Source organism: Uloborus diversus, chromosome 8, assembly GCF_026930045.1.
Source record: "Uloborus diversus isolate 005 chromosome 8, Udiv.v.3.1, whole genome shotgun sequence".
In the NCBI taxonomy this organism is placed as follows: Eukaryota; Metazoa; Arthropoda; class Arachnida; order Araneae; family Uloboridae; genus Uloborus; species Uloborus diversus.
In genome coordinates this window covers 27,593,398-27,610,653 of record NC_072738.1, presented here as the reverse complement: position 1 = coordinate 27,610,653, position 17,256 = coordinate 27,593,398, and the positions used below count along the sequence as shown (strand labels likewise).

Genomic DNA, 17,256 nt, shown 5'->3' with positions numbered 1-17,256 from the left:
GAACACCTGTCTAAGTTGATCGCTATTTTCAGGCACAGAATTAGATCTTATCATATAATTCAACCTCTATAAGTTGACCACATGTTTAAGTTGACCACTAAAGTAGTGCACGACAAGTGGTCAACTTACACAGATTTCACTGTATTTCTTCTCTTAGTTCCCAGTATTATTTATGATGCAACGTGTTGATATGCACTGAAGGACTCTCATTTGTCACTGCCAATATAAATCCAACTCTTAGTGCTAAGGAAAGGTGGACCAGTGTCCTGTAATAATTAATTCTTGCATGCAACTGCGCTTATTCAACAGGCCTAACCAATGCTGATTCGTTACGATCATGAGTCTACCGAAGTGGTATGCATCTGCAATTGAGACTTGGCGAATTTCGTTGAGACATCGTCGATATCAAACATGTTTTAACGCGATATGTGTCACTGTTAATTCTATTTCCCAACCATGTTTTTTCAACGTTGAAAAAACGTTGCAGCAAACCGTTGAAAAGGCGTTACTATCAAACGTGTTTTTGAAGCTAATGTCACGTAGTTTATGCTATTTTCCAACCCTTTTTTTCAACGTTGAAAAAACTTTGTAACAAACCGTTGAAATGACGTTACTATCAAACGTCTTTTTGACGCTAATCTCTCATTGTTTATGCTATTTTTAAACGTTGAAATTACGTTGTCATAAAGGTTAAAAATGCATGAGTATCAATTCCTTTCATACAATTAATCCAGGGTAATGGAAATTGCACAACGTTAAATAGCAGCCGGAAAAAGATTTTTTCAACCAGAAGCTTATTTCTTCAAGCGCATGGAAAAATGTGTTCCTTGCAACCCGAAAAACAAGCACGTAGTCACAATATCACCTATTTTCAACCAATTTTGTCTGGGTTAAAAACTTTTATATAAAGTTAATGTGGGATTCCGCTTTTTTCACGTTTAAGATTAGTTTTAAATACTGAAATATTACATTTTACATTCAATTTTGTCTCTTTAAAGAATGCAATCCTCATATAAATAATAGCCAATGACTGAGTAACCCGCGAGTTTTAACAATGAAACTCGCTCCATGGCATGATAATTTGATAATATGTTTTAGTAATGTTTAACACGCATGCAGGGAAAGGCTTGATTGTGACAAGGCTTAACTCGATCCGCTAACTTAACTATTTTACTGGTAAGACTGTCATTTTAGGAGAATAAAGAAACGTAAAAGTGGTCAACAATGAAAGCTATCTACTGGAGTTTAGGGTTATTCCACTGGCTTTAGGGTTAAAATTTCAACTATCAAAATATCATCAAGTAGGCGATTGCTTCCTTCAAATGTAGAAGCAATTTTCTACCGTCATAATTTGACGGGGGATTTTCTAGTATCCTCATATAAATGATAGCCAATGATCGAGTAACCCGCGAGTTTCAACAATCAAACTCGCTCAACGGCATGATAATTTGTTAATATGTTTTGGTAATGTTTAACATGCAGGGAAAGGCTTTATTGTGACATTGAACTTGATCCGGTAACTTAACTGTTTTACTGGTAAGACTGATTTAAAGGGAATGAAGAAACGAAAAAACGATCAATAATAAAAGCTACCTACTGGAGTTTAGGGTTAATCCACTGGAGTTAGGGTTGCAATTTCAACTATCAAAATATCACCAAGCAGGCAGTGACTTAATTCAAATGTAGAAGCAATTTTCATCCTTTATACCATGACGGGCGATTTTCTAGAGCAAAATAGTATATGATTTTGAAAATTTGCCTAAAATGCGGCATTTCCTTTCTTGAAATGATTTTCAGATCAAAATATTATATGTGGCAGTAGACCCATCATTTCGAATTTTTCACGGTGAGAGGGAGAGGGGGAGGGAGGGAGATGATGCAATCAATGTAAGTTACTCAGCAGTTGGATTCAAATTTCGCGCTCTTGTGCAATATTACTCGAATCTTGCAACGAGTGATTTCGTGTCTGAAAACTTTCTTTACAGATTCCAAAACAAAACTGCATTTAAATCACACTGTAATGAAATTCCGAATCGTTACTGAGTATTTTTGTGCAACGTTTCTGGATTTCAATGGTTTTTATCCACTTCAAGGAAAAATTAAGTGTGTTTGTCAAAAAGTTTTCTAAATTGCTACAAGTTTCACGAATGCAGACTTTTCATTGTTGTGGAAAATATTGTTACTTATCAGTTTAAAGATTCACTGAGCGTGTTTATTAAGTGTATCGGCTTCAGTCCCATTATGGCCCGTTCAGACTAATTAAGCCTTCACAGAGAGCGAATATGTCTGTGGACATAGCAGCTTTGCAAGAAATTGCAGTCAAGTAAAATTCTTGGCTCTCACAATCCTGTCCTAGTAATGACCAAATTTGCAATACAGCCTTTGAAGCTTAAATCAGGAAGGTCAGTCTATTATATCTATTTAAGTTTAATCAGAAGTTCAAGAGACAAGACTGGCTAGAAACGAGATTTCTGAGTTTTAAGGATAATTTCAGGAAGGTTACTGTGTTTTAGCAGAAAACGTTCCTGGTTTTTGCAAGATATGTCACTGGCTGAAATTGGGCACATTAGCCGTCTATTATTTTCCAGGAACGTTTCTGAATTGCTTTTACAGTGCAAAGTTCACAATCCGTCTTAAAATTTATCGTTAAGCAGGTCTGTGATTAGTCAAAAGCTGGGATAGGATGAGGATATGAGAACTGTTCACATCCGTCGCAGGTGCTTCGTTCGAAAGTGCTTCACATATACCTCAGGACGAATTTTCAAAAATAATTCTTGATCTCTATGTATTATTTAAAAAAAATAACGTCAAAGAAATAGAGAAAGGATATCTGTGTCGGGCATGCGTCCAAGAGATCCCATACTAGATACAAGCTTAAAATTTTACACAAAATTACTTCCAGGCTTGGGATTTTTTATTTTAAATTTCGAATTAGTTTTTTTTTTTTGGTAAATAAATTTTAAGCAAAAATTTCACACAAATTGCCCATTAAAGAAATACCGTATCACACCGCATTATCCGGCATGCTGCAAAATTCGGGGACCACCAGATTTTCAGTAACACTTGCCTGGTCCTTTCCGGCATGCAGGAAAAGTCGAGGTTATGAAAAAAAATAATACTATAAAAAAATAAATGTTCAGCATAAAAATGACAGTTTAGTTAAAAACCGCTTATTTTTGTAAAAATATTTACTAACAATGTCATTTGTTTTCTTAACAAGAAAAATATTGTTTATTAACGAATAATTTTATAAAAACTAAATTAAAACTAAGTAAGCAAGCATTTAAGCAGTAAGTTACCGCCCCTTAATCAGCGCTAAAGAATTTACCATAGCTATTCAATAAATAAAAATTAAACTTATTTCTCTAAAAGGAACCGAAAATAATTTATTTAAAAGATTCTAAACAAATCGCAGTAACGATGATTTGTTTCTGAATTACTTTATTGTCAGAATAGTTAACAGGGTTCATACTCTATTTGGATAGAAAAATTCCATGACTTTTCCAAGACTTTTTCATGACTTCAATGAAAAATTTCATGACCTTGTTACTCGAAGAGAATAGAACTATTGAATCTCAAACTTGATAATTTTTTGAAATGAACATTATTAAAATGTCTACATGAATGCCACAGCCTCATTGAAGCACTTACTCGTAATGGGAAAAATAATAAGTGTACACTTAAAAAACTAAACTATTCTTATTTGCTTAAAATACACCGCCAGCTCAGTTATTCCATCCGAGGACTGCAGTTTCGTGCTTTTTAGCACTCATCAGCCCAGAATAGGAATCACATGAGCTGGAGGCGAAAAATCTCTTAAGGGAGCCAAGAGAGCCAAACAAACTGGTAGCTAATGCAGAGTGCTAAAAAGCACGAAACTGCAGTCCTCGGATGGAATAACTGAGCTGGCGGTGTATTTTAAGTATTTCTGCCTTAGCCCTGGCTTTAGGGCGGTAACTTACTACAAAATATTCTTATTTGTCTTCATCATATAAATTTAAGTAAAATAAAAATGCAGTGAAACGAATGTGATGATGTTTAAATGTCTTATATTTTATTTATAAACAGGCAGAATGATATTGAATGGGACAAAGGTTGACTGAGTCATCACTAAGTTTCAATAAATTTACTTCAAAAGTTGCCTTTTATGTCAACAGTGGATTTAATCATCCACGTTACTTGACAGTATTTTGATTCTTTAAAGTAAAGCCACATAGTTTAGTTTTTTATGTTTCTAAATCAGATCTTTTTTGAAAAAATCATTTAGTAATGAATCAATCTTCTGATTCAAAAGTATACTTGTTTTGTTTACTTATTTCCACTTTTTCAAATGCATATAAACTAATTAGGTGCAGAAATTTCAGAACATGTTTGATTCCTGACATTGAACCTAGCAGTAAGCAGTGGGTCGCATGGATTAGTTTTGTGGGCCGTATGTTGGGCACTACTGTTTTAAAGTATTAGAATTTCTCTTTTTCTGCATTCTATCGCCTGACTAAAGATCTTTATTTTCTAAAACCTTCAACAAATTAAGATAACCTCGGATAATTTTAATTATAAAGTTGTTACAAGTGATGAAATCGAACTCAGATGCAATTGAATTGCTTTTCTTCTTTTCGAGTGGGCGTGGCAAAACTAAGAACGTGAAATTTCGCTACTACAGAATATGAAACATAAGAAGTGTCGAAAATAACAGTAAATTCAAAATAAGTGATGTCCAAGCAGTAAAATCACATCGCAAAAAAAAGGCAAGCGGCTGCGACAGAAGTGGATGCAATGAGATTTCAAAATTCAGATTCGACTTTGGGATCGTTCAATTTTCCACTTTTAATAGCTTTTATGTGCTATACTGTTACATCACTCAAGATTTCTAATGTTCCTTTAGTTACTGTTACTTTCTCTTTGTCCAGGACATTTTTCCATGACTTGAAATAAATTTCCATGACTTTCAATGAAAATTTTAATTTTCCATGACTTTTCCAGGTCTGAAATTCGCTTATTTTTTTTCCATGACTTTCCAGGATTTCCATGACCCATACGAACCCTGAGTTAAATCCATTAATAATGACCTACCATAAATAACAAGCACATATTGTATGCAATACACATCTTTTTTTGAAAGAAGGTTACTTTCGGGATTTATTAATTTTTTTCCTTACTGTAATTTGCTCCCTCATTGGAACTGAATGGGGATTTTTGTTTTGTTGCAAAATAGATCTCAAATTATCCGTGGTGCCGGAAAATTCGAACTTTCCGGCATACTGGTCAACCTTGCGTTTTTTTGGCATGCTGAATAATGCGCGGTAATACGGTAAAATATTTCGTACACCGCCTTAACATTCTATATCGTTTAAAAGAGATTTTTTTTCTGCATCAACTAATGCTTGTTCCAATTTTTTCCATTAATTGGAACAACGAAAATTCTGAGGCTCAACTCAATTCAAGCCCGATGCTACAGAACAAAATGTAATAGTACTAGAGACCATGAACTTGAAAGCAACTTCTCAAACGTACAGAACTGCCGTTTTCCAACGCTCAGATGCCGATTATCGCCTACTGCTGTGCAAGATAGTACAAGTAGTTTGGAACCCGAGAAAGCGATTCTCTTTAACTAGCTTTTTTTTTAAATGAAGAAATAAGATTTCCGGGCTTATTGGCCGTGGTCTAAAGGAAAAAGAAAAGCCAAACGTTTCAACAAGCTCTGCGGCTGACATCATCAGTGGAAGAGTTCGGTGTGACTGATGAGCTGCTCCGCTCGCTCTGGTATTTAAGTAAACCACTGCTGGGTGCCGGTTCCTGATTGAATGGCGTGCCCAAACTGCTGGTGGATGCCAACCGGATGTTAACCTTTCCATACATTCCGTGGTCAGACAGTACCACGATCGTGTAAACGGCACGGTTAACATCTGTTAGAATCTAAACCTGGAGATTTAACAACACTTTACTTTATTTGCGGAAGCGTTACACGTTGCCTGGAATCCCAGACAAAATACAGTAAGTTAATGTATGGCAACTCCCATTCCCCGTAGCCTTTACTTATAGTATGTTGAGACTTTAAAAAGGTTCACTCACTTGTTGTAAAGAACAATATCCGGCAGCCATATTTGCTCAGCTGGAACGTACAGTTGACGCACACCGCCATATTCGTCCGGATCCCATTTGAGTTTGTGGTCAGACCATTCCTAAGAAAAAGGTAAAAGAAAAAAGTCCGACTTTAAAAAATATAGTTTGATATACCATACAGTTTCCGAAAAAAAAAAACGCTTTTAAAGATCGCTATACCGTTATTAGATATACTGTGACCCTGCAACAAAGCAAGGTTTCAATCGATACGCGTCTTATCTGATAAGACGCGTATCCAGTGATGCCTTGAACAAAGTGACTTAACTCAAAATTTGGAAAATCTGATGGACTTCATGTATCCACTAGTTACAGGCATTTATCCCAATTCCCTAGTGTACGCGTTTTTAGGGTAAGACGCAAACAATTTTTTTTCCGGGTTTCATAACATTTTTTTTTGACCCTCTTTAATTCTGATGACCATAATAGTTCAGACTATATACTTGTTGGTTTTACGTTTTTATTTTGTGACATTTAATAACATTAATCATATAGCAGCTATGCATTTTACGACTTAGATTTAAGGTTATAGGTGGATGAAGTAATGAAATCATGTCCTAAAGCAAAGCCGGTAGGCCTTTATTTGTGCAAATTAGCTAAATGTTTACCAGTTTAGTATGTAAAATAAGATATCAGTAAATGAAAAAGAAAATCACCTCAAGCTCCTTGCGATTCTGTTTACATGTCACTAAGTCTAACGGAAAACCAGATCCTAATACTTCTGCTTCAAACAATACAGGTCTGATGATAACTGAGCCTGAAGCAACTGCAGTAAAACTGAGCTTCCTACAACTGAGTATGAGCTCAACGAATTGAAAAGCATCGTTCATTACTATGAGATACGTTACCGACCAAGTAAAAATTTTTTGACTGAATGATTTCATTAATTTGACCACTCGCTTTTCCCGTTTGGACGCAAAGAAAACTTTTAGGAGGGTTCGTTTTTTGTTGACTTTTGTATTCAAAGTAATAATTTACGTGATTTCTTTTTTAATATAAACAACTATTGCTAGAAAAAATTATGAATGTTAATAATACATATAATTTAAATATGAGCCTTTTTTTTCTACTATAAAATTTAACGTAGCCGCTTTGGGCTAACGTTCCCTGTCTATGTTTATGGCTTGACAAATTTCCGAAATTTTCAACCAGGACACCGAATTGCATCCTCCCATAGCGTTGCGAGTATTTAAGAGGGTAATCTTTTAGAGGGGCTGGCTTTTAGAGTATTTTACAGGACAGTTCATTATCAATACTATGAATAAATGGTTACTAATGATGAACCTAAAACAAGGGTAATAAGAAATGACACAAGCAGACAAATTTAAAAATTTTGATTCTTACATGTCAATATTTACAAGTTGTTTTAGAAAGAAGAAACACTTTGAATGAAGAATGAAAAATTGAATAATATTTATATTTACTTTTGATTGGCAAGGACTTTTTCAGAACGGAAAAATCGACCTTAATTTCCATTTTACTCACCCCCGAATGAATGTCTAGTTTTTTTTCAACTCGCCCACAATTGAATAAGTGCCTAAGAACTTATTGACAAGCGAACCATCCATTTTGACTTTTCCCGAGTTTATTACAACGAGTTTTCTGGTGAGTCTGTATTTACGTATGTATGTATGTATGTTGCATAACTCAAGAACGGTATGTCCTAGAAAGTTGAAATTTGGTACGTAGACCCTTAGTGGAGTCTAGTTGTGCACCTTCCCTTTTGGTGGCATTCGGGTGTTTCTAAAGGGGTCTTTTGCCCCTTTTTGGGGGGAAATCATTGTTAATTTTGATGTAAACTCAAGTGGTGTTATAACTTGGCGGACACTTGGCGATATATCGTCAGTATTTTGGTTACCAAGTTTTGTCACCAACTTGGCGACAAATTTGGCGATTTTTTAAAAAAAATCTGGTTTTAATTTGACCACATTAAAACCAGATTTGTCAATAATGGGGAAATGACATTAAATTGGAGTAAAATGAAGTCATGTGAATCACACATCAGCTCGTTTCTTTTTAATCTTGTTGTAAAACCCCCCACAAGCGAATCCGATATTATTTTTTTAAGTCACGGTTATAACTGACAAAGTAATTGTCCTAGACTTTTTTTGGTCACCTGTAGTTAAATTTTTCTTTTACCGCGACATGATTAAACCGGCCGGGACACCGGGATTCTGTCTGAAAATCGGGACGGCTAGAAAGCCTACCTATGACCAAAATTTTGTACTTGGGGATCTTTTCATCTGAACATGAAGCGGCCTACACAAACTTCGTGTTTTTTTTTTACATAGAGATTATTTTGAAAAACTAGGGCCTGAAATAAAGTTTAACTTAATTAGAAGATTTTTGCTAAATAATATATATGATTTTTGCTAAAGAATTTAGAAAATTTTTGCTAGAATATGCTGTGTAAGTAAAATACACTTTGAAATGCTTCAAAGTTAGAAAAAATTGGTTTTCTTTAAGGGGAGTCAGTCCCCTAAATACTTTCAAAAATTCGATTTTTTGCTTTTTATATATTTTGAAACTCTATTTCAATACCTTTTTAATGATACAAAATTCTTGATCATGCTCATATTAGAAGTAAGTTAAAAAAAAGCTTAAAAAAATGTAAACCCTTTTTGATGAGGTATGATTTTCTCCTTTAAATTGCAATATCTCGAAACGGTACTTTTGAAAATAAATGTTCATTTTTGTTAGAAACTAAATTTTGTTAGGCTTTGAAATTTTTACTACCTATTCCATACATCTGACTGCATATACTGAAGTAAAATTTATCTCATATTCGAAAAATATTTTTTATAGAGCTGACTTAGTGTTGCAAAATGGCATTTTTTGAAAAAAAAAAAAAAATACAGTGACATTAGAATTTTTTTTAAAAACAACTAAGCTTTTTTTTTTCCGGAAAATTTTACTTCAGTATAGAGAAAAGAGTCTACTTAAGGTACAGAAAAGATTTCATAACTGTATCTTTAATAGATTGTCAGAAAAAGGTACATAAACCTGTGCAAATTAACATTGACGGTGTAGGGGGTACTGACTCCCTTTAAATCACAAACAAAATTTTGAAATTTTAAATTTAATTCAGAAACATTAGCTTTTACTTTTATCTTCAAACAAAACTTAATTCAGCTCGTATAATCGAGAAATAAGCTGTAGAAAAGGAGACACCAACCTTATTTTCAAAAAATCAATAGACATATATAAATCAATTTTCTTCTCATTTTAGAAGGTATGGAGCTCATTTTAACTCAATTCTCCGAAACCACATCGAAGTTACCAGAAGATGAAGAAATAGGTCGTAATAATACCCAGATAAAAAATAGCCGCTTTTAAAATCTCATAAAAATCCCACGAGTCTGGTAAAAGTGGCTGGAATTTTCAGAAATAAAAGTTACCCAAAAAGTTATAAAATAAATTTCTGATAAGGTCAGACTAAGCGAAAGGGATCATTGAATGTAGCGTAACAAAATGTCGTCTTACTGTAGTTTGTTCCAACGAGAAAGAAATATAATTACAACACTTTCAGAAATTATTGTTTGTTGATAGGGTATAGAATTACAAGTTATCTGAATTTTTTTTACAATTGTTTCCTGGATTATCAGCGCAAAAGAAATTTCTAATGGAGATTTTTCTAGTTTTGCAGTTCTTAGATGTACAGAGTATTTAAAAAGTTTTAATATGAAAGAGAAAACTATTAATAAAAAAGATTACGGCAGAATTCTTTCTTTCTTTTTTTTTTTTTTTTTGAGCAATCCTTACTGTCTTAGTGTTTTCACTTGATCGTTGAATGATTTCCGCGTCCTTTGAATTTTGTTTTACTATGCTTACAGTGTAAAAAAATCCGAAACGTTTCTATTTCCTTGTAACGTTTCAGAATGTCAATGGTTTTTATCCACTTTCTGAGAAAATCAAGTATCATTGTTAAAAAATTTCCTGAATTGCTTCAAATTGCATGAATGCAGACTTCTCACTGATCTGAAAAATATTTTTAGCTCCCAGTTTGAAGATTAACTAAGCGTATATATATTAAGTGTATCGTTAGTAGTTCGCTTATGGCCCACTCAGACTAGTTTAGCTCCCAAAGGGAGCGAATAACTATGCCCCAAAACCACTTACTGTCGACAATGAAATAATCAAGTATTCCAAATGTGGTAAATACTTAGGAGTATACCTTGACAGGAAGCTCACCTTCAAGTATAGACCATCAAAAATTAAAATAGGTACCTTTACGCGGTTTTCTAAATAAGATAAACTCACTAAGTATCAAAAACAAACTTGCCATTTATACCACCATCATCTGACTAGCTATGGTCTACAGCATTCCTGTTTGGGGACATGCTGCTAAAACAAATACTATGATGAAGCTACAAGTAATTCAAAATAAAATACCATGAAAGATATTTAACGTCATGATACTAATCGTTTGAGACGTAACTACATGGTACGTTTCAAACGATTCTCTTCATAATGACTCCCATATAAGGTATCTCACGGAATTCATTGTCGATATGGCAAGGAACTTTTTCACTCGTTTTACAAACCCCCCAAACCCACTGATCCATGACCAAACCCACTTCACATTTAACCAATGACAATAGTTTCCCATCTGATACAATGTCTATATCTTACCAACTCAAGGGGGAAAAGCACTCTAGGCGCACTCACCCCGCCGTCACCTGTCATATATTCATGCAGTATTACCAACAGATCAATCATGTATAGCAAAAAACGTAACAACAAATATATTGGTAACTCAATCGGAGTATCTGATAAATTAATTCAAAAAAAAAAAAAAAAAAAAGGCTGAACTAAACATAAGAAATTATTCCGCAGTACCGATGAGAACAGGAAAAAAAAAAAAAAAAACGCAACACCTTTTTTTAAGGAGGAAAAATTAAACCATAATGATCTTTATTAAAATTCTCTGGATATTGAATGTTGATTAAGCGACTTGGAGGTGGTCAACCAAGTTAAAAACTAGTATGTTGTGGCCATCACGAAACTTTCTTCTATATTTTTCTTTTTTTTTTTTTTCTGATCCCTCCCCATGCTTGACGAGGAAGCAATGTTCCCAACAAAAACAAAATGACACATGCAAAAACTTGACGACTATCCCAATGTCTGAATTATTGCAAAAGCAAAGCAAAGAGCGAAAATTGAAAGTTATTTTAAAAGCCTTGCTTGAATGAATTACAAATATTTTATTTGTTAACAAACATAAGATGGCAACAGTTAAAAATTTTAAATCATTGGGATAATATTTCCTATCATTTCCATACAATTAAAATCACGAGAAATACGCAGACGACAATCTATTACAATTTATCTTTCTTATTGTTGCATTAATAAAAATATTTTTATTCGCAAAAAAAAAATCAACACCTCTTGGAGCGATCGGCGTCAAAATAGAACCAAAGCCTGTTTACATATGGATTCCCATATATTCCAAATTTCAACCAGAACGTAGCATTACTTCTTGAGATAGGGCACTCAAAATGGAAAAAAAGAACGGGTGATTGCGCTACCCCCTTTTTAGCTGTTGACACAAAAATAAAATCAGTTCTTATACCCACTAAGGGCTACTTGCGGATAAATTTTTCTTTCATTCCGTTCATTATTTCTTGAGATACAGCAGTCACAATTGACGACAAAAAACGTTCTATAGCTCAACCCCCGTTTGAGTTATTGACACCAAAATTGAATCAGCACCTGTTCCTGTTAATACCAACATATGGACCAAATTTTGTTTGATTCCGCCATTTACTTCCTGAGGAATAGCAAGCACGCGTAACTCGAAAAACGTCCCATTGCTCCACCCCCCTTGGAGGAATTCGCGCCAAAAACTAATGGGCACAAGTTCACATACGGGCACATATGTGTACCAAATTTCGTTCGATTTCATGCGGTAGTTTTTGCTGTAGAGTGGCCACAAAAAACTGGTCACACACAGACGTGACACACATACATACACACACACATACATACATACACACACACATACACACACACACACAGACAGACAGACATTTTCCAAAAATGGTCGAAATGGACTCAGCACACCTCAAAACTTTCGAATCCGTCAAAATTCGAAATTCGAAAATTTGCACGAATCCAATACTTTCTTCTATATATTAGATATAGAAGAAAGTAAAAAAATTGAACCATAATGATCTTTATTAAAATTCTCTGGATATTGAATGTTGATTAAGCGACTTGGAGGTGGTCAACCAAGTTAAAAATGAAACCAAATCAATGATCGCGGTTGATAGGGATGTTATAGAAGACAAAAGGATTGCCAGAAAAGTGATAATAGGTATTTTGAGAAATAGCTTTAGCGACAGAAAGCGTTAGAAGGATTTTAAAAGGTGCGTGGGACAAAGAGAGGAAGTGGAAAGTCCAAATATTTTGTTATTAGCCCAAAAAAGTTACACAAAACATTACTTTTAATGGACACACTGTAAAATTGCTAATGAGCTGCAACGGTTGAAGAAAAGTAATGAAGAAAGCAGAAAGTGAAAAGGTTCGAAATTGAGATTGATTGTGAGTTAAAAATTTGAAGATGAATGTAATTTAAATAATATTTTAAAAAACTAAAAAAACACGCTTTAGTAGCAAAATGAACTAAAAAGGTAAAAAGAATCTTTGGATGACAAGTATCTAAGTAACTGACCAAACACTTAATTTCACTTTAATAAAAAAAAGCGTGGGGCTGCCTAGTTACATTTTTGCATGGATAACAAGTGGAAGAAATTTAAGACAACTGATAAGAAGCCCCCCCCCCCACGCTTTTTTTCTATTACAGTAAAATTAAGTTTTTCGTCAATTACTTTATATACTTGTCATCCAAAGATTATTTTTAACTTTTTAGTTCATTTTGCTACTAAAGCGTGTTTTTTTAGTTTTTTAAACTATTATTTTAGTTTTTACTTTTTGATTCATTTTGTTTATTTCTGAAAAATATAAAGTCCTTATTGCTGTTTTTTTTTCCAAATAAGATTTAGATACTAACTATTGCTAACACTTGTAACTCTCAAATGAAATCTTTGTGCGTGTGTTCGATTTTTATAAGGGAATGTATCTTAGTATTCTCTTGTATTATTTGCATCAGACATTTTGAACGCTTTCTGGTAAATTCTTGTGCAAGCATTGTTACACTCCGCAGCTCTGATTTTTACGTTGTAAGTAATTCTAATAAGCCACTGGTTATTTGTCCAAAGGAAAGTTGGACCCACAAACATACAAGTTAAGCTAATAAAAGCGTAATTATTAGAATAAACTTATAACTTATCGTTAATAAATTAATTTGATTATAGAATATTGCATTGTCATCGGGTCTGAGGTTGCATTGCAAATTTTAAAAGAATCCGATCACAAGAAGTTGGCGAACATTGAGTTGCAAGAATATAAATTTAATTTCGATGCAGACGGGATTAGAACGCACGCACAATGATTCCTGGAGGTGGCCGTCAGCGAAGACCCGCGCCTTAGACCGATCGGCCACGAACGCTTATAAAGTGGTGAAATGTGCTAACAGTAACAAGCCACTAGCTCTTAGTCCAAAGGAGAGTTACTCACAAACATACAGTTTGAAGCTAATAAAAGCGTATGAAAAAAAAAAACGATTTTATCATGAGTGCATCAATACAATGTTCCAAACTGCTCCGCGTTCAAAATAACGGTCGTTCACTTTTTACGTAAATGAACGGATTCGTTCATTTTAAGAACTCGTTCTTTTTGACCCGTTCGTTCATGAACGAACGACACATCCCTTCTTCGAACGCGTTTCACTCAAAACTTGAAAATGTCCACTTACATCCCTTTGCTTTTCACTGCCTCAATTGCGTGCGTGATTACTTTTCTATGAATTTATAAAATGTGTCAAAGACTTTTCGAACACCCCCATTTAAAAGACAACGATCGTCCTTGAACCTATAACGTGCTGGCTTCGTTTGCTGTTTTAATTTCCTTCGCACATTGCAAGAGAGACTCACCGGAAAGGGTCAAGAATTTGGACACATAACACCGGTAGTTGTTAAATTGTATTTTTTGGTACTAGTCGACCCGTGCGGAACTCCGCACTCTGCTTTGAATCGTCTAACGTGGCATTTCTCTCTTTAAAAATTTCAAAGAAGAACATTATGAAAAAGAACCGAAAAAAGTAATCGAATTTAAGTAAAAGGAAAAAAGTAAACGCACAAATGAAGGCATGTAATTTGAAGACATCATGAACAAAACCTCGTTAAATACAACGTTGTGACAATTTGATCATCGCTCACCTTTTGGTTGTACGTATTTTTAATGCAAACATTAATATCATTAAAAGTATGGCTGAGTGACTCGTGGAAAAGCAGTAATTTTACATGTGAAAAAACAGGTTGTGGTAAATACAATCCTGCCCACGTGAGCATCTGAAGGAAAAAAAAAAACATTTAAGAAATATTTATTGGTTCAGATTCGAACTGGCGCCATTCTGATTAACAGCACGACACTCCAACAAACCTAGCAATTGCGGCTTACTTTTTGAATGCTATTCATTAAAGGAATGCGTAATGAAAAACACCAAAAAAACTTTTCGCCAAAAAAAAAAAAAAAAAAAAAGAAAGAAAGAAAGAAAAAAAAAAAAAAAAAAAAAAACCATGCGTCGATGTTTTAGCCAGAATGATACGATTTAAAATTATTCGTAAAACATTGATTTTGATTAAAGAATGAGGAAGATCTCACGTAGCGATCAAAACAAACATTCTAGAGAAGTAATAAAATAGATTGAAAATAAGTGTTTTTTTTTTTTTTTTTTTGAATATTGAACAATTTCCCATAGCAGGCTGCTTTAACCGTTACGGCTTAAATGCCTGCTCATGTTTTAAGGAAGAACACCCTCGATTAACAGTCAACTTATCTGAATGATAACTGTAGCCTGCATAAAGAAGTCGAAACACCAAGTAGCATTCCCACTGCATTTATTTTATTACATGTGTTATCTGTTGTATGTTATGAGTACATGTAATGCGTAATATTAATGTAAATTTGCTATAATGTCGGACAGCCCGAGATTGCCCGAAGTTCAGATAGTTTCTAGCCGAACGCTCTACCGAAAAAAACTTATCAATTTAACCGAACAACTAAGTCCAGTGCTTTAAAGCTTTATGAAAAAAAAAGAAAAAGAAAACACACACACACACACAGGTTAATTTTATTTTTTTTCCTGCCGAAAGCGACGTAAAAAATTGGAAAATTATATTAGAAATTTGCTTTAAAAAAAATCTGCATAAGAACTTCAGGCTGCATGAATGTTTTGCAACAGCAAGGGGCGTTTCCGAAAACTTGATTTTTCGACTGTAAGTCTATTTTTCGTTGTTAGCCTTCCTCATAAGTTTTAAAATGAGAGGGGAATAATATATAAGATAAGATATTGAAGAGAAATGTTTTATTTTTGAAAATTTTTACAATTTGTTCCCGCAGGCTGCTTGAACCGTTATGACTTAGATGGCAGCACGTGTTCATCATTTAACAGCACGGTTAAAATACAAAATAATTTGAATTAAGCTCTTTTTCAAGCGTAGCTTTTCGAATGTATTAAAAATGTGATAGGCTGTTTGTTTTTTACAAAAAGGAGAAAAAAAGGTAGTTTACCCTTCAAATTGAGGTAGTAATTTTTTTATTTGTACAAAGAGTCAAAAACTCATTAGAACAACCTATATTTCAATATACGATTTATCATTTTTTTCTGAACAAAAAACCATTTCATTGCAGTCTGAAATCTTAAACCTGATACTTATATTTTTGCTTACTCTATGCTTTAATTTTCTTACCGCAGCCAAAGCTGAAAAAAAAAAGGCCTTACAATGAAGCTACATGTTGCATCAAGTTTTCATAACATCAAAGAGCGTTTTGATCTCATCTATATTATTCCTTCATATTTTTTAATCATTGTTATAAAGTGCTCATGTAATACGTGATATTTCTCTATTTCTTTGATGCAGATTGTCCGGTCGTGGGACCGAACACACATTCTCCTGGTTACCAGTCGAACGCTCTGCCGATCAAGCTATTCAGCTCTGTTGGTCATGGTGCAAGTCAAAGTTATAAATTTAACCGAAAACTTCATTCTGGTTCTTTAAAGCAGGTTTTTTGGGAGAAAAAAAATTTTTTAGACCGTGGGTCTATTTTTCGTCAGTAGCCTGCACGATAAGCTTTAAAATAAGGTGTAAATGAAAGAAATCAATCAAGAATTGAGGAAGATCTCGCGTAGAAACCAAAAACAGGCTACAGAAATAATATATAAGGATTTTTTAAAAATATCTAGTGAAAAAAGCGGCAGGTGATGTAGTATGTACAAATAGCTTACTGATTCAGGTATGTCTCTTCGGACACAAGAAAGGCTCCCCGCTGCTAATGGGATGCATACTAACGATGCGATTTGAGTGCAAAACAGTGACTGCATAAGGAGCTCGTCGTTCTGCCAGCATTACAATGCAGTTCCTCAAGCGCCACTATTGACTGCATAGCTTCTACAATGATTTAATTATGTTCTAGACAGAAGAAATGCATTTAATTTTACTTATTAAAAACTAATGCGTAAATTTAGTTTGATGTACTTCTTAAGGGTTAAATATTTCTTGCACCTGTGATTATTTCTTTCTTATATCTTTCGAAAGAATTACTTCTACACTTCGTCTTATGGTAATTAGAAATGGCTAGTCGACCCGTGCGGAACTCCGCACTGTGCTTCGAATCATTTCATAAGGCATTTCGCTCTTTAAAAATTTCAAAGGAAGAACATTAGGAACAAGAACCGAAAGAAAGCAAGCGCAGAAGAGAAGGCATGTAATTTAAAGACATCAGTAACAAAACCTCATTAAATACAACGTTGTGATAATTTGATCATCGCTCACCTTTTGGTCGAACATATTTTCAATGCAAACATAAACATCATTAAAAGTGGCTGAGTAGTGACTCGTGAAAAAGCAATAATTGTGCATGTGAAAAAACAGGTTGTGGCAAGTACAGTCCTGCCCATGTGAGCATCTGACGGGAAAAACAGAAATATTAAAGAGATATTTATTGGCACGGATTCGAATTGGCGCCATTCTGATTAACAGCCTAACACCCCAAAAAACCTAGAAATTGCGCCTT

The 17,256-nt window shown here is 34.2% G+C and overlaps 1 protein-coding gene across 1 annotated transcript in view; it reads right to left on the bottom strand.

The window, feature by feature from the left end:
• The window catches only part of LOC129227986 (acetylcholine receptor subunit alpha-like 1), a 175,677-nt gene that overhangs the window by 119,911 nt on the left and 38,510 nt on the right, over positions 1–17,256 (bottom strand). The window contains exons 2-3 of the mRNA XM_054862612.1: positions 10,892–10,931; positions 6,073–6,184 (exon numbers count right to left, since the gene is read on the bottom strand). Of these exons, the coding sequence (XP_054718587.1) occupies positions 6,073–6,184; positions 10,892–10,931 (152 nt within the window). The remainder of the gene's footprint in view (positions 1–6,072; positions 6,185–10,891; positions 10,932–17,256) is intronic.